Source organism: Alligator mississippiensis, chromosome 5, assembly GCF_030867095.1.
Source record: "Alligator mississippiensis isolate rAllMis1 chromosome 5, rAllMis1, whole genome shotgun sequence".
Lineage (NCBI taxonomy): Eukaryota > Metazoa > Chordata > Crocodylia > Alligatoridae > Alligator > Alligator mississippiensis.
Window position 1 is genome coordinate 172,274,530 of NC_081828.1, and position 19,192 is coordinate 172,293,721.

General features: G+C 42.8%; 1 protein-coding gene across 2 annotated transcripts in view; it reads left to right on the forward strand.

Moving 5' to 3' along the window:
* Nucleotides 1-2,930: 2,930 nt before the first annotated feature.
* The window catches only part of SLC25A13 (solute carrier family 25 member 13), a 136,330-nt gene continuing 120,068 nt past the window's right edge, over nucleotides 2,931-19,192 (forward strand). Inside the window, exon 1 of one of the 2 annotated variants that reach the window (XR_009462647.1) lies at nucleotides 2,931-3,043. Coding sequence is in view for 1 of the 2 variants with exons in the window: in XM_014603112.3 (XP_014458598.2) it covers nucleotides 3,032-3,043 (12 nt within the window). In the remaining variant the exon portion in view is untranslated. The remainder of the gene's footprint in view (nucleotides 3,044-19,192) is intronic. The other variant, XM_014603112.3, reaches the window with a different exon arrangement.

The following is a 19,192-nucleotide window of genomic DNA, read 5'->3' on the forward strand; positions in this document are numbered from 1 at the left end:
TGGCAGCTAAGCAGGGAGCAGGAACACTTGAAAACCCACTGATGCTGCTGTCTCCAGCTTACCCAAGGGTAGGGGAAGCCCCAGGACTTCTCTACCTAGCTCCAGCTGAGGGCTGTGGGGACTGGCTACACAGGGTGCCAGGTCCCTCTTCTCTCTGCTTCAATGCATTTCCCCCACTGGCCTGAGGGCCCCAGTTGTGGGAAACAGTTGCACAGAGTGCCAGGCAGGGCTAGAAACAGGGCATCAGTGGGTGATCCCTCTCTACTAGTTGCTCCTGCTCCCTGCTGGCCCTGTGGTGCCCTAATCACCAAGCTACAGGCTGCTCTAGGATAGAGGGAAGTCCATCTTTCCTGTTGGAGCTATGCCACCATGTTGAAAAGAATTCCAGATTCATAGGGTAGAAAAGATCATAAGTATAAGCATATCTCTGTAGCCTAGTGGTTAGGGCACTCACTAGATTCTGGTTCCTGCTTTAAGGACTGTTTATGCAGTTTATCCTATGATGGTTACAAATAGACTATATAACCTCATTTTCAAACAGGAAAGAAAAGCTCTGCAGTCTACTGGTTACTACCAGGGGTTGTTATTCTGGACTGTTAATTTGTTTTGCTCACTGAGCAACTGTAACTCATTACTTTTTTTCTTGCTGGTGAGGGAACCACTAAACCAGGGTTATGGTCCTTTCCCTGAGAGGAGTGAAAAATATCTCTCATGCTAAAACAGCTGATAATGGGTTGTTGAGAGTGCTCTGTGGAGATAAGAAACACAAAGGGAACAGATTCTTGGTCTCTTACATCCCAGGCAAATGTTCTAACCATGAGGCCAAATACAATGGGAGCAGCACCACCACCATTTGTATATTAAAAGGAGGTGGAACAGCTCCTGCATTTGGTGAGAAGCTTTGTTTTTATATCTGCAGTAGGCTTGAGAATATCTACTGAATCGAGATCCTCAGAGGACATGGACTGAGTCTAGCTCTTGATCTCTGTATACGTAGCTTAGCTTATCAATGAGACATTTCTGGGCATTCCCACAAGTAGAACTTAAGACACCTGGGGAACTTTACGATACAAACCTGAGGCATTTATGAAGTTAGGTGCCTGCAGGGTTGGGTGGTAGTTGAAGAAAATTTTTCAGAATCACAGTTTTAAACTAATTTTCTCCTACACACCTACATTTTTTTTTGCTTCGGAAAGCAGAATACTATGGTGTTAAGTACCATAGGCAGATAGACTAGTGATCTACTTAAAACTGTTAGCAGACTGAACATGGAAAAAATCCCATTGCAGTTTATTTTTGCAATGCCAACCATTTAAAATGGACTTTCTGCCTTAGCTCTCAGTGCCCTTGCTTTTGTGCTTTTCTGTCAAAACACAATTATTACTAATTTTGTTTTTCTCCGTAAGTGTCCTTCTCTTAGCAGTAGTATTAAAAATGTTCAGAAAATATTTGTGCTGTTTTATAAATGGATTGATGCTAGTCACTCAACTTAAAAATGTAATCATCTCAGATTTGCTAATTGGACCACTGCAAATGATTCCACCTGTGCCTACTTTTCTGCCTGTGAGTAATCCTGTTGATTTTAGTGGGACTTTTTGTGCATAAAGCAAAGCACATGCAGGTCTGCAGAACTAAGACCAAAAATAATAGCAAAATGAATTTTATTAAAGAACTTTTTATTCCCAGAATATCTCAAAATAAAACGTTGTGATAAGATACTTGTGGGAGTATCTGCTATTTGGGCCTCTGAAAAATGACCAGTCTAGTACCTTCAGAAGTGTCCAAACTGGCTGTCTTTGCTGCAAATACCTAATTTATTGAGAAGAAATGCTCATATGTTTGGGACAGGCCTTGTATGTTCCTGTTATATTCCACTAGCTCCAGTATCTCACTTGCTGTCTTCATTGCATCTTTAAACAAGGCTGAAGCTTTTAGCTCTTCAGATCAGGGAGCACAAGTCATTCTTTGACAGACTTAGTGGTTTCCCTTTTCCCGCAGTGTTTCTGTATTTCCCTAGTCTGTGCAACACAACGCTTTCCCCGTTGGATAAAATTTGGGGCTAATTCTGCTTTAGTTGACGTCACAGGAAACCATGGGCACTACAGTTAGATTTAAAATCCAACAGGAGTTTCCTCTCTTGTGGTAGAACAGTGCAGATCCTGTGTGCGTGCACGATGGGGGTGGGTGTTAATTGGAAAATAAATGCTGAGAGAGGATGATTTTGAGCATTGGTGTAGCAGGTGTGGTTTCTGGCTGAGGGCAGGAGAGGAAGGGGGAAGCAGGAAGGAGGTTGAGGGGGAAGGCTCCCTGTGGGGTGGCTGGGACCTGCTCAATGCTGCTCCTGGCCAGGAAGGATCAGGGGCTACACCCAGAGGACTGGGCAACAGCCAGTGCAGCATTGTCCCTGAATTTTTCCAGCTATTTGAGCTGGTCTACTTAAAGACCAAATAGTTGAGTTGGTCTAATAAAAGATATCAGATTTACCCAAAGGGCCTTGTCTGCTTCTGTCCTTAGACCAACACAACTGCAACCCCAGAAGGTCACTCTGTCTTTGGGTAAATGTGCTATCTTTTATCAGACCAACTAAATAATTGGGAAAAAATACTCTTTGCAAGCTTTCGGGCACAAATGCAGGGAAGGTCCCCGAGACAGCCGGGGTGCAGAGAAGATGCCAACTGTAACAAAAGCCCTCAGCCAGCCGCTGGGCCCCACAGTGGGGCTGAGGCTACTCGGGGGCAGGGGCCCTCCCTTCAGGGCCTAAGCCACTGCTCTTTGCTGTAGACGAGCCGCGAGCGGGCGCAGCCGTCCGCGCGGGGCAGCCGCTGCTGGACAGCGCAGCGCAGCGCAGCGCAGCGCGGGCCGGGCCGTGCCGTGCCGGGCCGGGCCGGGCCGGGGCGGGCGCAGCCAATGGGCGGGCGGCGCGGTCCGCCCCAGCCCGGCCTGTGCGAGCGGCGCAGGCGGGGAAGCTGCTGCCTGCCGCGTTTGCCGGGGAAGGGCAGGGCCGGGCCGGGGGCGGCCGCGCGGGCACAGCATGGCTGCTAAGGTAAGGCCGGCGCCGCTCCGGGCTCGGCCCTGCAGCTGCATCGCCCGGGCGGGGGGCGGCTGCACGTGACCTCGGGCCTGCCCTTGGTGCGGCTTTGCCGGCGGGGCCCGCCTGGGCCCAGGGCTCCGCAGCACGTGAGCCGGGCCGGGCCGGGCCCTGCCGCCGCCGGCGTGACCCCAGCTGGACAGGACAGGACAGGACAGGACAGAGCTGCCGGCGGCTGAGGGGCCCGGGCCCGGGGCGGTGCGGGGCGCGGGGGCCAGGCAGCGGGGGCCCGGCGGGAAGGGCGGCCCTCGGCTGGCAAGTGCAAGTCTCCCCTCACGCCGGGGTTTCTCCGGCAGGGACGGCAGCCTCGCTGCACCCCTTATAGTTGCGCCTTAGGTGGCCTCGTGCTCCTGCTGGGAGGAGGCTGGGCCAGGACAGCGCTCCGGGCAGGCAGCACCACTTTGAGGGGCAGTGGTAGGATTGGATCCACGCCTGGTCTTCCCAGCACCCTGTTTGGTTGGCTTAGCTTGGGTGGGGACCCTCTGCTGATCGGGTTCACTGAGTATAATCCCCTTAAGGTTTCACTTTTGGGTTTCCTCTTACCAGTCCAAGGCCAGACCCGCAAAGGTTTCAGGGAGTTGGCTGGTTACATTTTATTAGGATTCAACCTGCTCCCCCCCCATCCCTCCCCCCCAAGCAAACAAACACTTAATTTTTTTAATTTAATTTTTTTTTCTATTAAAACAAACCACCCGACCTTCTGCCTGCGTACTGGGGTCCCACCAGTAAAGACAAATTAGTTTGACACGTGCCTCTGTGTTTCAAAAGGCTTTTGTCTTTTCTGTAAGCAGTGCATGCTCATTTTGATTGTGTTGCAAGAAAGTAATTGCGCAGATATTATCTGGCTAATCCAATCACTTTAAAATACTACTATAGATTTCCTAAAGAGCTTGGATCTGCTCCCACTGAATAAAACTTTTTCTTATGAAAGGACACAACAAAATAAACAAATGTTTGTACTTTAACAAAATGCAAACAGAGCACTAAACCCACAATAGTTTCCGGCCTACAGAGGTCTGCTTTAAAGAAGCTTATTTTAATAAAGTTAATCACTGTCCAGGATGTCAGCATATGGCAGCTTTCTTGTTAAAGTAGCTGACTTGTCTGAAACTCCTACTATTTGGGAACAACAATATTATGCCACATGTTTGCTACTATGAATGAAATTATCTTCAGCTGGTGTCTTTTGCATTACTCATGCTGGTTTTCTTTCAGGTTTTTACCTCTCCCATCCTCTGTCCTCCTCAGTGAAAGCAGTTTATCAAGCTCCAATTTATCAAAGTCTCTGAGATTTAGGAATTTTTGGTTTTCACTTCACTGAGGTCAACCCAGTTGTATTTCCCTTCCAGTTTTTCCAGTTATACTATACTTATAATTTTTATAATCTATAATTTTTCTGGTTACACAGTACTCTTTTCTCGGACATTTTAAATATCTTTTAATTTGTCTAAAAATACTTGCCTTTTGTACCTCCACCCATTCTGTATTGTTCAGTCATATTTTTTTCCTTTAACTTCAATTTCACAGGGGTTTCAGTGACCAGAATCCTTTAAGAAAATATTTCAGAAGTCCATTCTGAAGGTTCAGTACGCTTAAACATAGTGAATTGGTGAGCTAGGTTGTGACTATGGTTCCAAGTCCCTTCAAGTTTGGCTGGATGATACCTGATATTATTTTTGATGTTATCTAAATAGTTCCCCAAGTTTTCCTGGTGTAGTGCAGACAGCTGCACTGAAGGGTTTTATAGTCTTCGGGTCAGCTGGAAAGGCTAGCATCTGAAACATGGAGTGTGTTCTGAGACACTTGCAAATTCATAATAAATAAAAAAACTGAGAGGAGCTGTTATATCATGAGAGGACTGTTATATCATGAGACTTGGGAGGGTCACTTTTGTAAGCTGAAATGACCACACTTAAACAAATGGGAAGGTCTTGTTGAACTCTGAGCAGTGCTTTGTCCTATAAGCGTGCTGTCTGAGCTCAAATCCTGTGTGAACACTTGTGAATAATTTTCCCACATAAATAGATGGGTCTACAGTTATTCACGTTTTTGCAGGATTGGGCCTTGATTTGCGGCCTAATTCCACGCTGCATCTCAGTAATGTTTGCCTTTTTCGCCTCAGCCAAACAATGGACTGGTGAGTTGAAGAATGATTTCCAAGCCCCCTCCCCCAAATTCCTTCAGTACTTTTCCTTTGCCAGTACTCTGCATGACCGCTTCTCTTAACTTTTTTTTATTATACCCCTTCAGACTTATGAATCACTTGGAATCTGACATAATTGTTCCTCGTTTGCTAGATTTCAAATGCTGACATTTTGAGCAGACTTTAGAACTCAGTCAATCAAAAACTCAGCCAATTAATACCAAAAAAATCAAAACAGTCCCCCCTCCCATGTTTGGGATACAGTTAATGCTACATAGTTAAGTATTCAGACATTAAGCAATTGGAAAGCATGAGGCTGTACATGCAAGCTTAAATAGTACATTACAATGTAGAATAGCAGTTTTTGTTATCACCTATTAGTATTGCATAATCTTTCTACATAATTTCTGGCTTCTTGCATTGTGTATTGCTGTTTGAGTCATTTAAAGTATGTTTTTTGTAAATTACATTGCAAAATATTTTTCGCAACACAACAGATCCTTACTGCCTACTGGAACAACAAAGAAATGTGTCATACATATTCCAGCAAATGTTTGCTAACTTTCTACCTAAATTAGCATTGTAGTTACCTGCCTTATGCTCTGGATTGCACATCAGGGAGGTTGCAATATGTGCATAAAAACTTTGTTATAATACCATATGTAGAGCCGAGTTCAGGTCTCATGTACAGTCTTTTGCTTAATTTCTTTAAATTTTGATTGCTTAACTGTGTAACCTTAATATATATATATATATATATATATATATATATCAGTTTGATTCCTTGGTGGAATTGCTTACAGCAGGGCTGTGTCCAACTTCTGAGTGGCTGGGGGCTGCATCCTGCTATGTAGGTGGTGCAGCCCCTGCACTCCTGTGCAGGCTGTGGGTTTCCCAGACTGCTGCAAGCCATGTTGCCCAGCCCCCAAGGGTGAGGGCAGGATGTGGAAATGGAAGAGGGAAGGGGAGCTCAAAGACCACATCAGGGACGTTGGGAAGAATGGTGGATGGACAGCAACCACTAGGCTGGATGCTAACCCCTCATGGGCTGCCAGTTAAACAGCCATGGCCTAGAGGGAAAAATGTCCATAATATGGAGTAAGTCAGCTATCAGATGCCCTCAGAATTTTTTTTTGTAATGTGGCTAAATTACCCATGCATGTTAGTGAGTCCAGTCTACCTTTGCTCTAGACATTGCTACAAAGCCTTTGTTAGACCAGTTTTATTTTGCATGTGCAAAGTTGGACTGCTTTTTCTTGCAACTGTCATGCAGCTCAAAAAAAAATTTTTGCATTGGTAAGTTCTATGGTACTTCTTAATGAGGGTTGTTTCCATGCCAGATTCTGCCTTTCTAGCACTTGTGCTCCTCCATGTAAGGTTACACCCTAGTATCTATAATGAGAGAAAGGTGTCTTTTTCTAACACTGTATTCCCAAGACAAATGAACTGTGTTTAGTCTTTAAAAAAACATCACATTTGAACAGTCCAAACCTCAGTATTTTGATACTTCCACTTCTATGTCATGTGTCTAAAATGGGAGGTTTAGCATGAAAATGCTTCTGCACCTGTGGGCTCCAGTCTTGTAACTGATAGCATGTGTACAGATTGCTGCATCTGCATGAGCCTGTTTAGGGTTGTTGCAGGAAAAGTGTGCTATATCCTGATGAGATTAAGGCTACGATTTTGTCACAGCCATTTTAGAAATGGTGAATTCAAAGAAACAACATAATTGTTATGAGAGTCTTATGATCAGAAGCTGAAATGTGTAGAATTGTGGGAGGTATGTTTCAGTTTGAGATGTTGGCCTGTAGGAGAGAATGAGACATCAGCTGTCTACCCACAAGCTCCTGTAAAACAGTGCTCATAGAAAGGAAGTGTATCCAGAAACAAATTGTTCAGCTGTTTCTACGAATCTTGATTTTTTTTTTTTTTTTTATTGCTCTGTGCCCCAACATTTACTAGTTTCATAGTGTCATATTTGTAGGGTTGGAAGGGACCTAAGTAGATCATCAAGTCCAACCCCCTGCCTTGGGCAGGAGTGAATACTGGGCTCATATGACCCCAACTAGGTAATTAAACTAAAAAATACTGTGACAGAATCATAGCCTTAGTTGTAATATGTTCAGCTCTTGCATGTGAGAGTTATACCTGCTGCGTATTTTAAGATTGTAATTTAGTACATGATAAACTGATGGTGTACCGACAGCTGATTCACTTACTAATTTTTTTATGTTAATAACCAAGGAAATTCAGGCTATGAATCTTGTATGGATATTTAGTGAAACTGTTCTCATGCTTAACTTGAAGTCTTTGCAGAATGGGGGCCTGTCTGGTAAAACAGATTGCTAACAAGGTCACATAAACAGATTGTGCCATTAACTGATAAGAATTTAAAAGTAAAGCTTATAATATTTGAGGTTCTGTCCAAGTTAGGGAAAAAATTTCTAGCAAAGAAGAGAAACAAAAATCTGGTGAACATGCAATGTACTTTTCTAGTTATTTTTAGTAGCACTCTAATGCATTTAATATTTTTCTCACTTTCTGTTTAAGTTGCTATCATCATATTTGCCATTAAACAAGTGTTTTTAACACATTTTAAAAATTAATTTAATTTTTTTTAATTTATGCATGTTGGTGGTGACTCTGTAAAACCACACTAAAACATAGCCTCCCTTCCTGTAGGGAAGAAGCTTTTAAGAAATCTGTTCAGGTCTGTATTTTGGTTGTCTGTCATGTCCAACTTTTCCATTGTGATAATGCTGTTGGTAGGTATCTAGCTTCTATTACATCAGGAAACAAATTCCTTTTGCTGAGCAGCTTTCCACCTTGGAAATTAGCAGAGCTCTGCTAATATAATGCGGATGATACAATATGGCAGTGTTTTCAAACTTTGAGTTTATGCTCCACTGCAGTAAAAGTAGACATTTTTGTGCTCCCCTTCTCTTCCACTGATATGCATACACTTTAGCTAGCCTTACCAATTCACCCTGCTGCCAGCACTTGGAGGGCTGATGTAGTGGGGTGCTGCCAATTGCTGCTGTGATGTCCACATGGACCTCACAGTTTGGGAAATGCTGCAATACAGGATTAGGGACAGAAAGCCAGACAAGCTTACATTCCTCACTGCTCAGAATTCATTTCCTGACAAGTTACTGTATTTACTCAAATTTAAGATGACCCTGAATATAACATGACCCCCCCAGGATTAAATTCTGTACATGGAAATTTATAACAATTTTCCATGTATAGAATCTAGTTATTGGAGAGCCTCTAGAATTCATCCCCAGGAGGGCAGGCAGTGGGGGCAGCAGGTACTGTGGGGAGGTCAAGCAGTTACCCTATACTTGTGCCTGGCCCCCTGCCACCTCTGCCCCCTTCCTGCACCCCCAGAACCTTGGGTCCCCCTTTCCCCTCTGCTGTCCCTCCTATCGCTCTTTGTAGCTTATGTTCCCCCGCACCTAGCATCTGCTTTCTCTTCCCCAACCTTACCCCTGCTCTCTGCAGCAGGCTTCATCCCTGTTCTAGCCTAGGGCACTGAGCATGGCCCCAGCCCTTGTAGCAGCCATGCAGGCTGTGCACTGCTACTGGCTGGGCTGGATCCAGGCTCAGTGTCCCAAGCTGCAGCATGGATGGAGCATGTCAGCAAGGAACAAAGGTAAGGCAGGAAGGAAAGGGGCAGGTGGGGGAGCAGATAGGGAGGAAGAGGCTGCTGGGTGAGATGGCGGTATGCAGGAGAAGTGTGGTGTGGGGGAGGAGAAGGGCAGGCAACAGCTGCAGCTATGGCTGTTCTCTGGGTAGGGGCTGGATCCTGAACAGCAGCAGCCACTTTTCTACCACCACTCTTGTTCTCAATTCCAAAATGAGGGGAGTTTTCCTCCCATGTTAAGTGGGGGGAAAGCCTCATCTTAGAATCAAGTAATTGTGGTTTGGTCATTTATTTTATTTGTCTGTGTTGATCAGAGAAATATTTGACGTATTTACTGAATGGCGGTAAACATTTACTCCTTTACCTTGGCTTAAATTTTGTTCTTGATCTGTGAATTTGCTGCTTCTGTAGCTATAGAAAGATCTTAGTGATGAATTGAGCACCAGAATCCTAGTGCTTTTGTTTGTATAGCACCAAACCCTGAACTTGATTAGGTCCTCCGGACACTCCTGTATTACTTATTATCTAATAATGCCATGTCTGAGTTACTGTATAGTCTTGAGAGCCAGTGACAGAGAAGGTGATATTTTTATGATGATCAATATCTACAGTCATTTAAAAAAAAGCAGCATATTTTTTTTATATTTGCTTTTTTTCTAGAAAATATGTGGGGAGATGAAGCTTCCCTTCTGAGTATTCTATCTCAGATTGCTTTTGGAATAAAACAGTTTAAATAGAAACTTTATTAAAATGTTTAAGAACACTGCCAATGCATTTTTCATAACATTTTAAAATAATTTCAGGCTATTTTCAATACCTTAGAAGTATAATATTCTTTGCCAAAAATGTTACTGTGGTCTGCAGAAAACCATGGGGTTTTCTAGGTTAAAATTGCTAATGTGGAGTGAGCTGCTGGCATTTTCTTCCCATTTTTCCTTTAAAAAACAGAAGAAAAAAAAGGCACGTGCGAGTGCTGGAGGATGAATGCATGAGTGCGCACACATGCACTTATGCTTTACTTAGAAAATAAATGGAAGCTGTCACCAACCTGATCAAACTCCTCCTGTTGGACCTTTGCCATTGGCCTCACACACTGGACCCATGTACTTCTGAGTTTGCTGAAGTCTAGGCAGGCTACATGTTCTGTCTCTGTCCATAGGCCTTTGTTCAGTCCTGGAGTACAAACTTTTCATTTTGGAACCTCTTCTTGGATCCAGCTGCCCAGATATTTTAAGGCCTAAGTTCGTGTGTTAGGTCACACTCCCCTCAAAATCTTTCCTAGTACCTAACACATACTCTTCCAAAGCTCCATCTTGGTGGGTATTCTGGTTTATAGTTCAAGCCTTTTGGTACCTCTGACATTTAAAGCTAAGAACTTGGAGGTTGTGCAAAATAACTTTTTAAATGCACACATTTTAGTCAGAGAGAAACCAGAGATTTACAGATCTGTACCTAAAAGACAAAGATTAAAACACTTCCTCAAAGGTCATTACTATCCCACAAGATATTTTTTTGGCCCCTTCTCTAGTAACTGTTGACGTAAGTACCAGCAGGCATAGAGTTTAACCTAGATTTGGAGGCAAGAATTTGAACTGAAGTTTCCACAGGACCTGAACAGAGAATAAAACTGCCTTGGCAAAGAGTTTGCTGGACATGCTAGTGATTGGCTTATTTATGTGTTGAAATGGGAACTGATAGAAGGAATAACTATTTTCTATTTTAGGAGAGTTTATGGTTAGGTTTACCTTGATTAGCCTACCAGTCTGCAAAATACTCTTCTAACAGTGCTAATCAATTTTAGCTCAACATAGATCGAAATGCCACACAGAGAAGATTGCTGCCTTAGACTATAACAAGTCAGTCAGTTGCAGAAAATCTAATACCCAGCAGCTTTTTTTTCCTTTATTTTGATGGCTTTAGGAATGTAGGAGAGTAGAGAAGATAGAGGGTAGTGGTAAGATGATACAGTGTATGGTACAATATGGTAATTATCAGATTTTTTTGAATATAGATTTAGGTTGATGACTTGAACTGTTTATAATAAATTTGGCTTGATGGGGAGTAGGAGTTTTACACAGACACATGTTGAGTGAGCCACTTGAAAAGCTTAGAAGCCAAAACCAAAAATATTGATTCAAGTTGATAGTAACTGGGATGGGGAAATTAATAAGTGTGAACTTGGGTTACTGTTACCCTTAAATTTTAACCTGGGTGACTGTAACCTCTTCCCTGCAATCGGTTATTAATTTATCAATGCGTTGTATTACCCAGTATATGATTGGGAGTTGAGTGAGTCTTTCTTTTCAGTCTTTGGGCATGGAAGACTTTATGGAGGTATATAAGGACAAAACATTTGTGCCGCAGCTGACACAGAGTCATTCTCTTTTGAGAATCCAGTTACACGGATGCTTTGGGGCTGGATTAGGACCCACAGTTGTTTGACTGACAATCTAGTCTTCTGACAGTCTTCTAACAGCCTGTGTCCACTGTTGTTCAGATGAAGATGTGGTGATTTTCTGCCTTATCGTTTACAGAACTCAGATGTTATATGTAGAGACATACTTGATCTGAGTTCTCATTGTAACAAGCTGCAGAGTTACCATTAGTGACTACTTTACTAATGAGGAAACCTAGTGCTAGTCTGAACATTGACATGTTCTTAGGCCCCCACATCTGCTGAGCAGGGGAAATAGCAGCTGTGAAAATGACTAGCTCCCATCATTTTCAAAGCTTCTAACAGCAATCCATTGACAGCTGCTTCCCCTTCACTGTTTCTGGAGCAGATAAATGGAGTACAGGTAGCTACAAAGTGGACAGTTACACTTGTACTCTGAAGTTAACTAGGGTACAATTAAGTCATAAAGTAGATAGTGGAGGTGAAAGATTCATACACTGATATGCAGATACCCAGTTTATTACAGTCTAAGCATCGGGCAATACATTGGAACTAGCATTGTGTTTTGCAGTTAAGGGTATTATGTACTTACTTTCTGTGCAAAATGGAATACACTGTATCTGCCAAGGTTAGAGACAAAAGTAAGCTTTTGTTTGTTTTACTTCTTTTTTTATCAAGCCAGATATAACCGAGAAACTGCTATTCCTTCCAGAGCATCATTGGTCAAGGTGACTAAATTCCATTTGCTGCAGCTTTGGGCTAAGTGCAGACAGTCAAAAAGCCTGAAGCTGAATCAATTCAGTCTTTGCAGGTCAGTTTAAATTGCACAGATTAGATTGAAACAGAAGTGATCAACAGGGATCCCAATTTTCTGTTTCCCATGGAAAAACGGAGAAAACCACTGGTTTCCCCTTTTTGTCAGAGAAAACGCGGATTTCTCCTTTTAGCAGAGAAACCTATGGATTCCCAGCTTTTGCAAACAGCCCTACAGGCTGCTAGAGTTTCATCCTGAAAAAGCTGTTTGCAAACGGCGGGAAACCCCGGAGGGGGAGGGCAGGTCCTGAGGCTCTCACTCAGACACAGCTCCGCTTGGCTCAGCTCAGCCTCACTCTTCTCTTGGAGCCTATGAGGTAAGTGGGGCCCCTCTGGCAGGGCTGGGGGGTTGCAGGTCATGGCTGGGGGCACTGGCAGGGCTGGGGGGGATCTGGGAGCCCTGGTCCTGCCTGAGCAGGTGTCAGTAGTGGGGGAGGCGGCTCCATGCTGCTTCTGCTGTAACTGCCTGCTGTTGGAGGCAGGGAGCTGCAGCTGGGGGCCCCCTCTGGCAGCCCTGGGGGTCAGGGGCTGTGGGTGGGGGGGCAAGAGGCATGAGTAGGGCAGGGGGGCTGTTGTGGGGGCAGTGATGAGTACCAGCAGTATTGGGGAAGTAAAGGGGGGTTGTGAGGGGCACCAGCAGGGTTGGGGGTGCTGCAGGAGGGCTTTAATAATGGATTTCGAGGCTTTCATCAGAGAATTTGTGATTTATTTTATCGGCAAAAACCGAGATCCCTGGTGATAAGACATTTACCTTTGGTTCAGGAAATGTAGCCACATGCCTGGAGTGGTTCAGGCCAGATGCCAGGGGACACTACAGCATGGCTCTCTGGCATGTAGCCAGCATGGGCTGTGTGTTAGTTTCCTCTTCCTGCTGCCTCTGAGGTCTCTGGGATTTGCAGTCCAGAATTATAGCAGGGGGACTCTGCAGGATTGCTTATCACTTTTTCTTCCTGTTTCCAGGTGCCTCTGGGATTTGTGGTCCACAGTCACAGCCAGCAGTAAGTTTGAGCAGGGGAGGGGGTGTTTAACACCCCTCCCTGGCCCCAGACCCCAGCTGGGATTTGCCGGGGTGGGTGTTGCCCCCGCCTCCCCGCAGACTAGGCTGCATCCTCAGCCAGGCTTGTCCCCCTACCCCACTCTCTTGTCAGCCAGCCCTTACTGCTCCAGCTAGGGAGCAGAGGGCTGAGGCCAGCCCTGCTCTCTGGAGCAGACTGCCCAGCCCAGGGCTGGAAAAAATGCTGGGATTCTGGGGGATTGTGATTTAACTTGAACCAGGAAGGGGCCTGAGATAGAAGTTTCATACTGGTTTCAAACTGGTGTGACCTAACTCAGTTGAGTCTGATACTAACTACATTCAACCAGGTTTGTCTTAAACCAGTTTCATCCCTTTTGAAATGGGTTTATATCCACTGAGCTTCTGTTCTGTTACAGGCTTAAACCAGTTTCTGATCACTTAAACTGGTTTATGTGTAACTTCTGTCCCTGGCCTTGAAGGGACAGTTGTTGCATATGTCATAGCTTAGTTTGGATTTAATTATCACGTAGTTTGCAGCTAGAAAGGTATTTGTTTTTGCAAAATGAAGTTATTGTTTGTGAAAGCTGTTGGCATCTACTAATCAAGGAATTCTTACAGTGACTGTTTCTATAGCTATTTTTCCATGGTTCCCAAAGATGGAGGGCAGGGGTGGGTCCTGTTTCATAGAGTTGGGGGGGGAGTGCTAATAAAAAGATGGAACCATGTAAGATGTTACACAGAGTAGGTTATACAGATGGTCATGGTATTGTACCACATGCTCTTTGAGTTCCTTGGATTTGGTGCTTCCTTAATAGTCTCCATGGACTCTTCTCTGGATTGGTTTTCTTTCAGTGATGCTTGCTAGGCTTTCTGAGGAAGCTCTGATATCCTGCTGGGACCTGCTGAAGTGTTTGGGGTTGGCCCCTTTTTGTCTGGAACTGGGGGGAAAAAAATTTAAGTTTTGTTCCAAACAGAAGCAGTCTTCATCAGTAGTACTGAAATGTGTCACTCAAAGCACGCTATGGAGATTTTGTGAGTCTCTTCTTGTAGATGTTTTGCTGACAGTGCATTGTCTTTGCCATTTGAGAGGGTCCCTGAGGTGAATGGGACAGATCATGCCTCTCGGAACTGTTGTTTTGCAAATTACATTTGTTGTTGATTAGAGACTCTCAGCGACTTGAACACCCTTTTAAATAAGAATATCACAAACAAGAAGTTAGTATCAAAGAAATGTTGGCACTATATCCTATTCCATGCAGACTGAATAAGAGGCCTGGCTCTTTCTTTATATGCTCAACTATAGAGAAGACTATATTTTGTGACATATTTTGTGTCCTAGATCTTTAACAAAAGAAAGAAATATGCTAAATTTTAAACTTAACATTAGCTCATGACAGTGAATTAGAGATGATGTATGGAGGCCAAATGGTTAGTGAAATATTATAAATGGAAGACAAAATCTTTCAAAAACTGATTTTTAAGGTAATTTTATGTCCAGGATGCTTTGTTTTCAAAGCTTGCATGAACATAGAATTAAACTGATTCACTAGATTTTTTTTAAACTTCGAAGTGAACTGTTGAGCCAGCAGTTATAAATATTATTTACCTTTGGAACTGCTGATGGGTTATGTTGAGATTAAAGCACATATCATACAGTTAGAACTTCCTTGCATGCTTCAGTTCAGGGCACATGTATCAAGAAAAGGAAAGTTATTTGAAGGGCATTAGCTTTTACTGTTTGACAAACCTCCAGTTTTGAGGATCTATTTTAAATCAGCAACATTGGAAGAAGAATACATCCTTTGATCTTGCAAAAGTTTTAGTTTTCAAGAACGTTTTTGTTAATTTGATTGGTATTTAAGTTTTCAGGGAACACAAGGAATGTAGAGGCTATTTTCTTTATCTTTTGGGGGGAACAAACTGTACTGCCAATACAGCAAAAATCATACCCCTACTGGAGCATATGTTGTATGGGCTTGATAACCAGTTAAACTAACTAATGTAGGTACAGTACACACTAATGTAGGTACACTGCTTCTGGTGCTGGGATTAGCAAGTACAGACCTATCTGGAGTAGGTCTGCCTAGGGCAGTGTTCTGCAATATAGACACATTCTGTGAAAGATGGTATAGAACATCTGAATTAGAATTTGAGACATTGTAGACTATTACTTTGGGATTTCTTATATCAAATTATTAATAACAGCAACAACAATAATTGAAATGATCAGATGCTTTACCAAAAGATTGGAGCAATTATTTCATCCATGATCTTCAGAAAGTTCATATTTGGATTTATACACTGTTTGGGTTTATACACTGTTATAACATTTGTGTTTTTGTTCTGTCAGTGCTTTCAGTTTTTTACAATGGAAACCAGAGTCTTAAAATTTAACAGTCCTTCAGTGGGCTCAGTCTTGAGAAACTGGTTCAGTCACTGACAGACTCCTTTACCTTAGTCACAGCATTGTACTGTGTTCCCACACATTTACTTTATTTCTTTAGTAACTAACATCTGATATACATTGTCTCAGGAATTTTAAATGCCCTTTCTGAAGGTAGGCTTCATTTCATCCTGAAATGGTTGTTTCATGAAGTCTTACAGAACAGATGGAATCTTGAAAATTCAAAGCACATTTCTTGACATTGCAATCAGAAGGATTTCTGAGTTTGGTGCTGTCAGTAGCTGGAGAGGGCATAAAGACTAACAGTGTTCTTCTGTCTGACTTTTCTTTTTCCTTTCTAATGGCAATGTTGTGACACATTTTGTTCTGCCATGGTGTATTTAAACACGCACACCTCAAACCCTTTCTGAGAGAGCCACAAAATACCTATTTACATGAGAAGAATGGTCAGATTCAGAGGTAACCTCAATTTTGGTGCAAGTTACATAGCAGTAAGTTAGCATTAACTAGCACAGGTGAATTGAAGTTTGTGTAACTCTCAGTCTGATGATGGAAGGTTGTCATAACTGGAGGGCAACCAATAGGATGGTGTGTGGAGGTAAGACAGAGGGGAGCTGAGACCACGCATCTCCTCTCTCTCTCTCTTTCTCTCAGAGACACTCTTTTATCACCTGCTGTTCCTGCTACAAGCCTGCACTCACTTCATATGTTTTATGCAGGGTTAATGGTATGTAATGCACATCACCTAATTTTATCTCTTCTGAGTTTGTCTCTAAAACAAGTGTCCCTAGGATGAACATGTTCAAACTTGTGTAAACTCTAGTTTAGCATGTTAGAAATACACGTGGATCGTTCGTTAATGGTGACTGTGTATTAAATGCATTTTGTAAATTCTTTGTGGAGGTGGATCTTGAGATGCAGCTGAGATCACTGTAGGTGGAAGCAGAAGATCCTACCCACAGTTCTTGAATTGAAAGAATAGCTGACATATCCCTTTCAGGCCACATGCAGTCTAAAAGTGCCTTTTATTTTCACATGGGAGTTGATTCAAAGATTCCCATAGATTCTAAGTGGAGCTCTTCTATTTTCCCCCTACCTTTCCCTTAATTCTGTATTATTTTCCTTCATTAAAAATATCACATGACATAACCAGCTTCTAAATTACTTCTATGCCTGTATAACTCTTGACTTTTCCCAGTAATTGCTAGTAATATCTTATGCTGAGTAGGCAAAAGTGACATGAAGGGTTGTCTAGAATCAATATAGTGTAGCAGGTAAAGAGAATCATGTTAATCTCCCAGGAGATGAAGACTATCCTTGAGTTCTGTAAGGAGCCTCCACTGAATTTTTCATAGGTTGTCCAATACTTGTACCGTCTCTTCATTTTTTGCTGTTCCAGCTTCTGAGACTATTTCATTCTGGTTGTTTTCAAACCTCCTTCAACTGAGTTCAGTTAGTTATATATAGGTTCTGTTTGAAAGGTGATGCAGAGCCAAATGGTTAGCATCATGCATATGGGAGGAGGATCCTATGGCCTAGCTTCATGTCTTAGCTTTTGGACCTATTCCAGCTTCCTTGTGCTTTGCCAGCCAGAGTCCCCACAAGGGTTTCTTTCCTTTTTCTGAGGCATGCCTGTTCTTTGGTAGCCGATTTGAGATTTAGTCATGGGCTAACTAGCAGATATGCCCCTTCTGTGGACTTAACCTGAACCCTGAATGCATATTTAACTTTTTAACATAATGAATATGACTTTGGGATGGTACTTTTAATAATAATATATATAATCATGTTCACCTCATACTTCACACAGCTCTAAAGTAGGTGGAGTCTCAAAAAGATGATGACCCTAAGGTTTCTTTATCAATATATTAATTAAAGTAAGTAGCTGTATGCATAAATATATGGTACGGGCGCACCAATAAAGTTTTTCTTGGCCAATGCAGATAGCCAATGTCTAGCCAGCCATGTCGGCTGATGCCAATCCAATAACCAATATTTAGTAATAGTGCAAGGCATTTTAAACTAGTGACATAAATAAAACTTTTTTTGTTTGTTTTGCATTTATAACATGTACATACATGCCTCCTGCCTGCTCCGGCCCTTGATGAGGAAGACGGTTACCACCTTAATCCCGCACATGTTGCCCCCTTGCCCACGGCTCCTACACAGCCTGTGCTGCTGTTCTGGGAGGGGCAGGGCATGTTTGGAACCCCAGAGCACACTGCTGCCTCAGCGCCAGCAGGCCCTGCACAGCTGAGTTCCAGCAGCCACTGGGGAGAAGCCACTTTTGCAAAGGCGCCCAGTGTCCAGCATAGTGGAATGTCCCTCTCACAGCACCTTATCCCACCTGTGCACAGCCCATCTCTGCTGCAGTCCCGGTGCTCACGCCCCTGCTGTATGCACAACGTTGCCATTGTAGCAGGAGCCAGTAACGGTCCCTTTGTTGCTTAGCCACCCTGGGACTGCTCCCTTGTGCCCCTTCCTGGTGCTCGTGGTAGTCTGCCATGGGCTCAGGCTGGTGGTGGGATGCTCTGGGCACACAGCTGTAATTATCAGCTACAACAACCCAAAAAAGCCGATAGCCAATAACATAATTTCTCCTTTTATTGGTGTCAATCCAATAGCCAGCCAATATATTGGTGCACCCCTAATCTATGGCAACATACAGCATAGCCCAAAAATACAGTATGCTACTAGCCAGAACTGTGGTTAACTCATTGCTGTCCTATCTTATTTTGCTTAAGAAATATAGTCCGTTTCTATTCTGATCTAAACGCCTGGTTGCGGACACTTTTGGTCCCTGCTTATTATTATTTTAGTTTTATTCCATGCTTGGTTTTTGTTAGTAAATTCACATCTCTCTATTTTAATACATCTATGCAAGAAAAACCATTAAGTATGACATAGAGCATGAACAAGCATTAGAAAAATGCTTTATGTCAGAATACCGTGTTTGGTGATTCTAGTTCACAGCCCATCACATATTCTGAATCAGACTAGTTAAGTCTTCATGTATTTAGGTGAACAAAATTTTGAATAATTCCACATTTCCATTAAAATAGTTTTTGTCACTGACATCAAGTCAGCCTTCCTCCTTCCTGTCACTTCACTTTTATAATGCAGCATGCCATTGTATGTCAGGTTTGGATGGAAGCGGCTTTGTAGAGATCATGATTTAGTCCCATGTTGATGCTGTTCAGGCACTATCTCAAAAGTGAAGAAAAAATCAGAAGATCTAACTTTTTCTGTCCATTTTTGCTGCTTGCATATCTCCATCAGTGTATGCATATTGTTTGTTAACAGAACATATACTACTGAGCAGTGGTTCTTAGTGTTTTCTAGATTGTGACTTCTTGGTATAACAAAAGTAATTTTGGGATTCACCTTCTTCATAGGCATAAATATAATGAAGGGAGAATCATAACCACCTGAAACTTGTTTGCTGTCTACTTGGGACTGAAGTAGAGAATAATTTGGGAATCATCAATGAAAGCATTTGGCCAACAAAATCTAATGAAGTACTCTCTATTGTTTTATTCGAGGATGACAAGCTAGGAAAATAGCTGGTTTAATATTCACATTAGTTTTTTTTTCCCCTTGTGAGGCAAAATAAGAATAGACTGAAATTATGAAAATGAAAAAATGGCTTAATCTGGTGCATGAGAAAAGATGCTGGAAAATATGTATT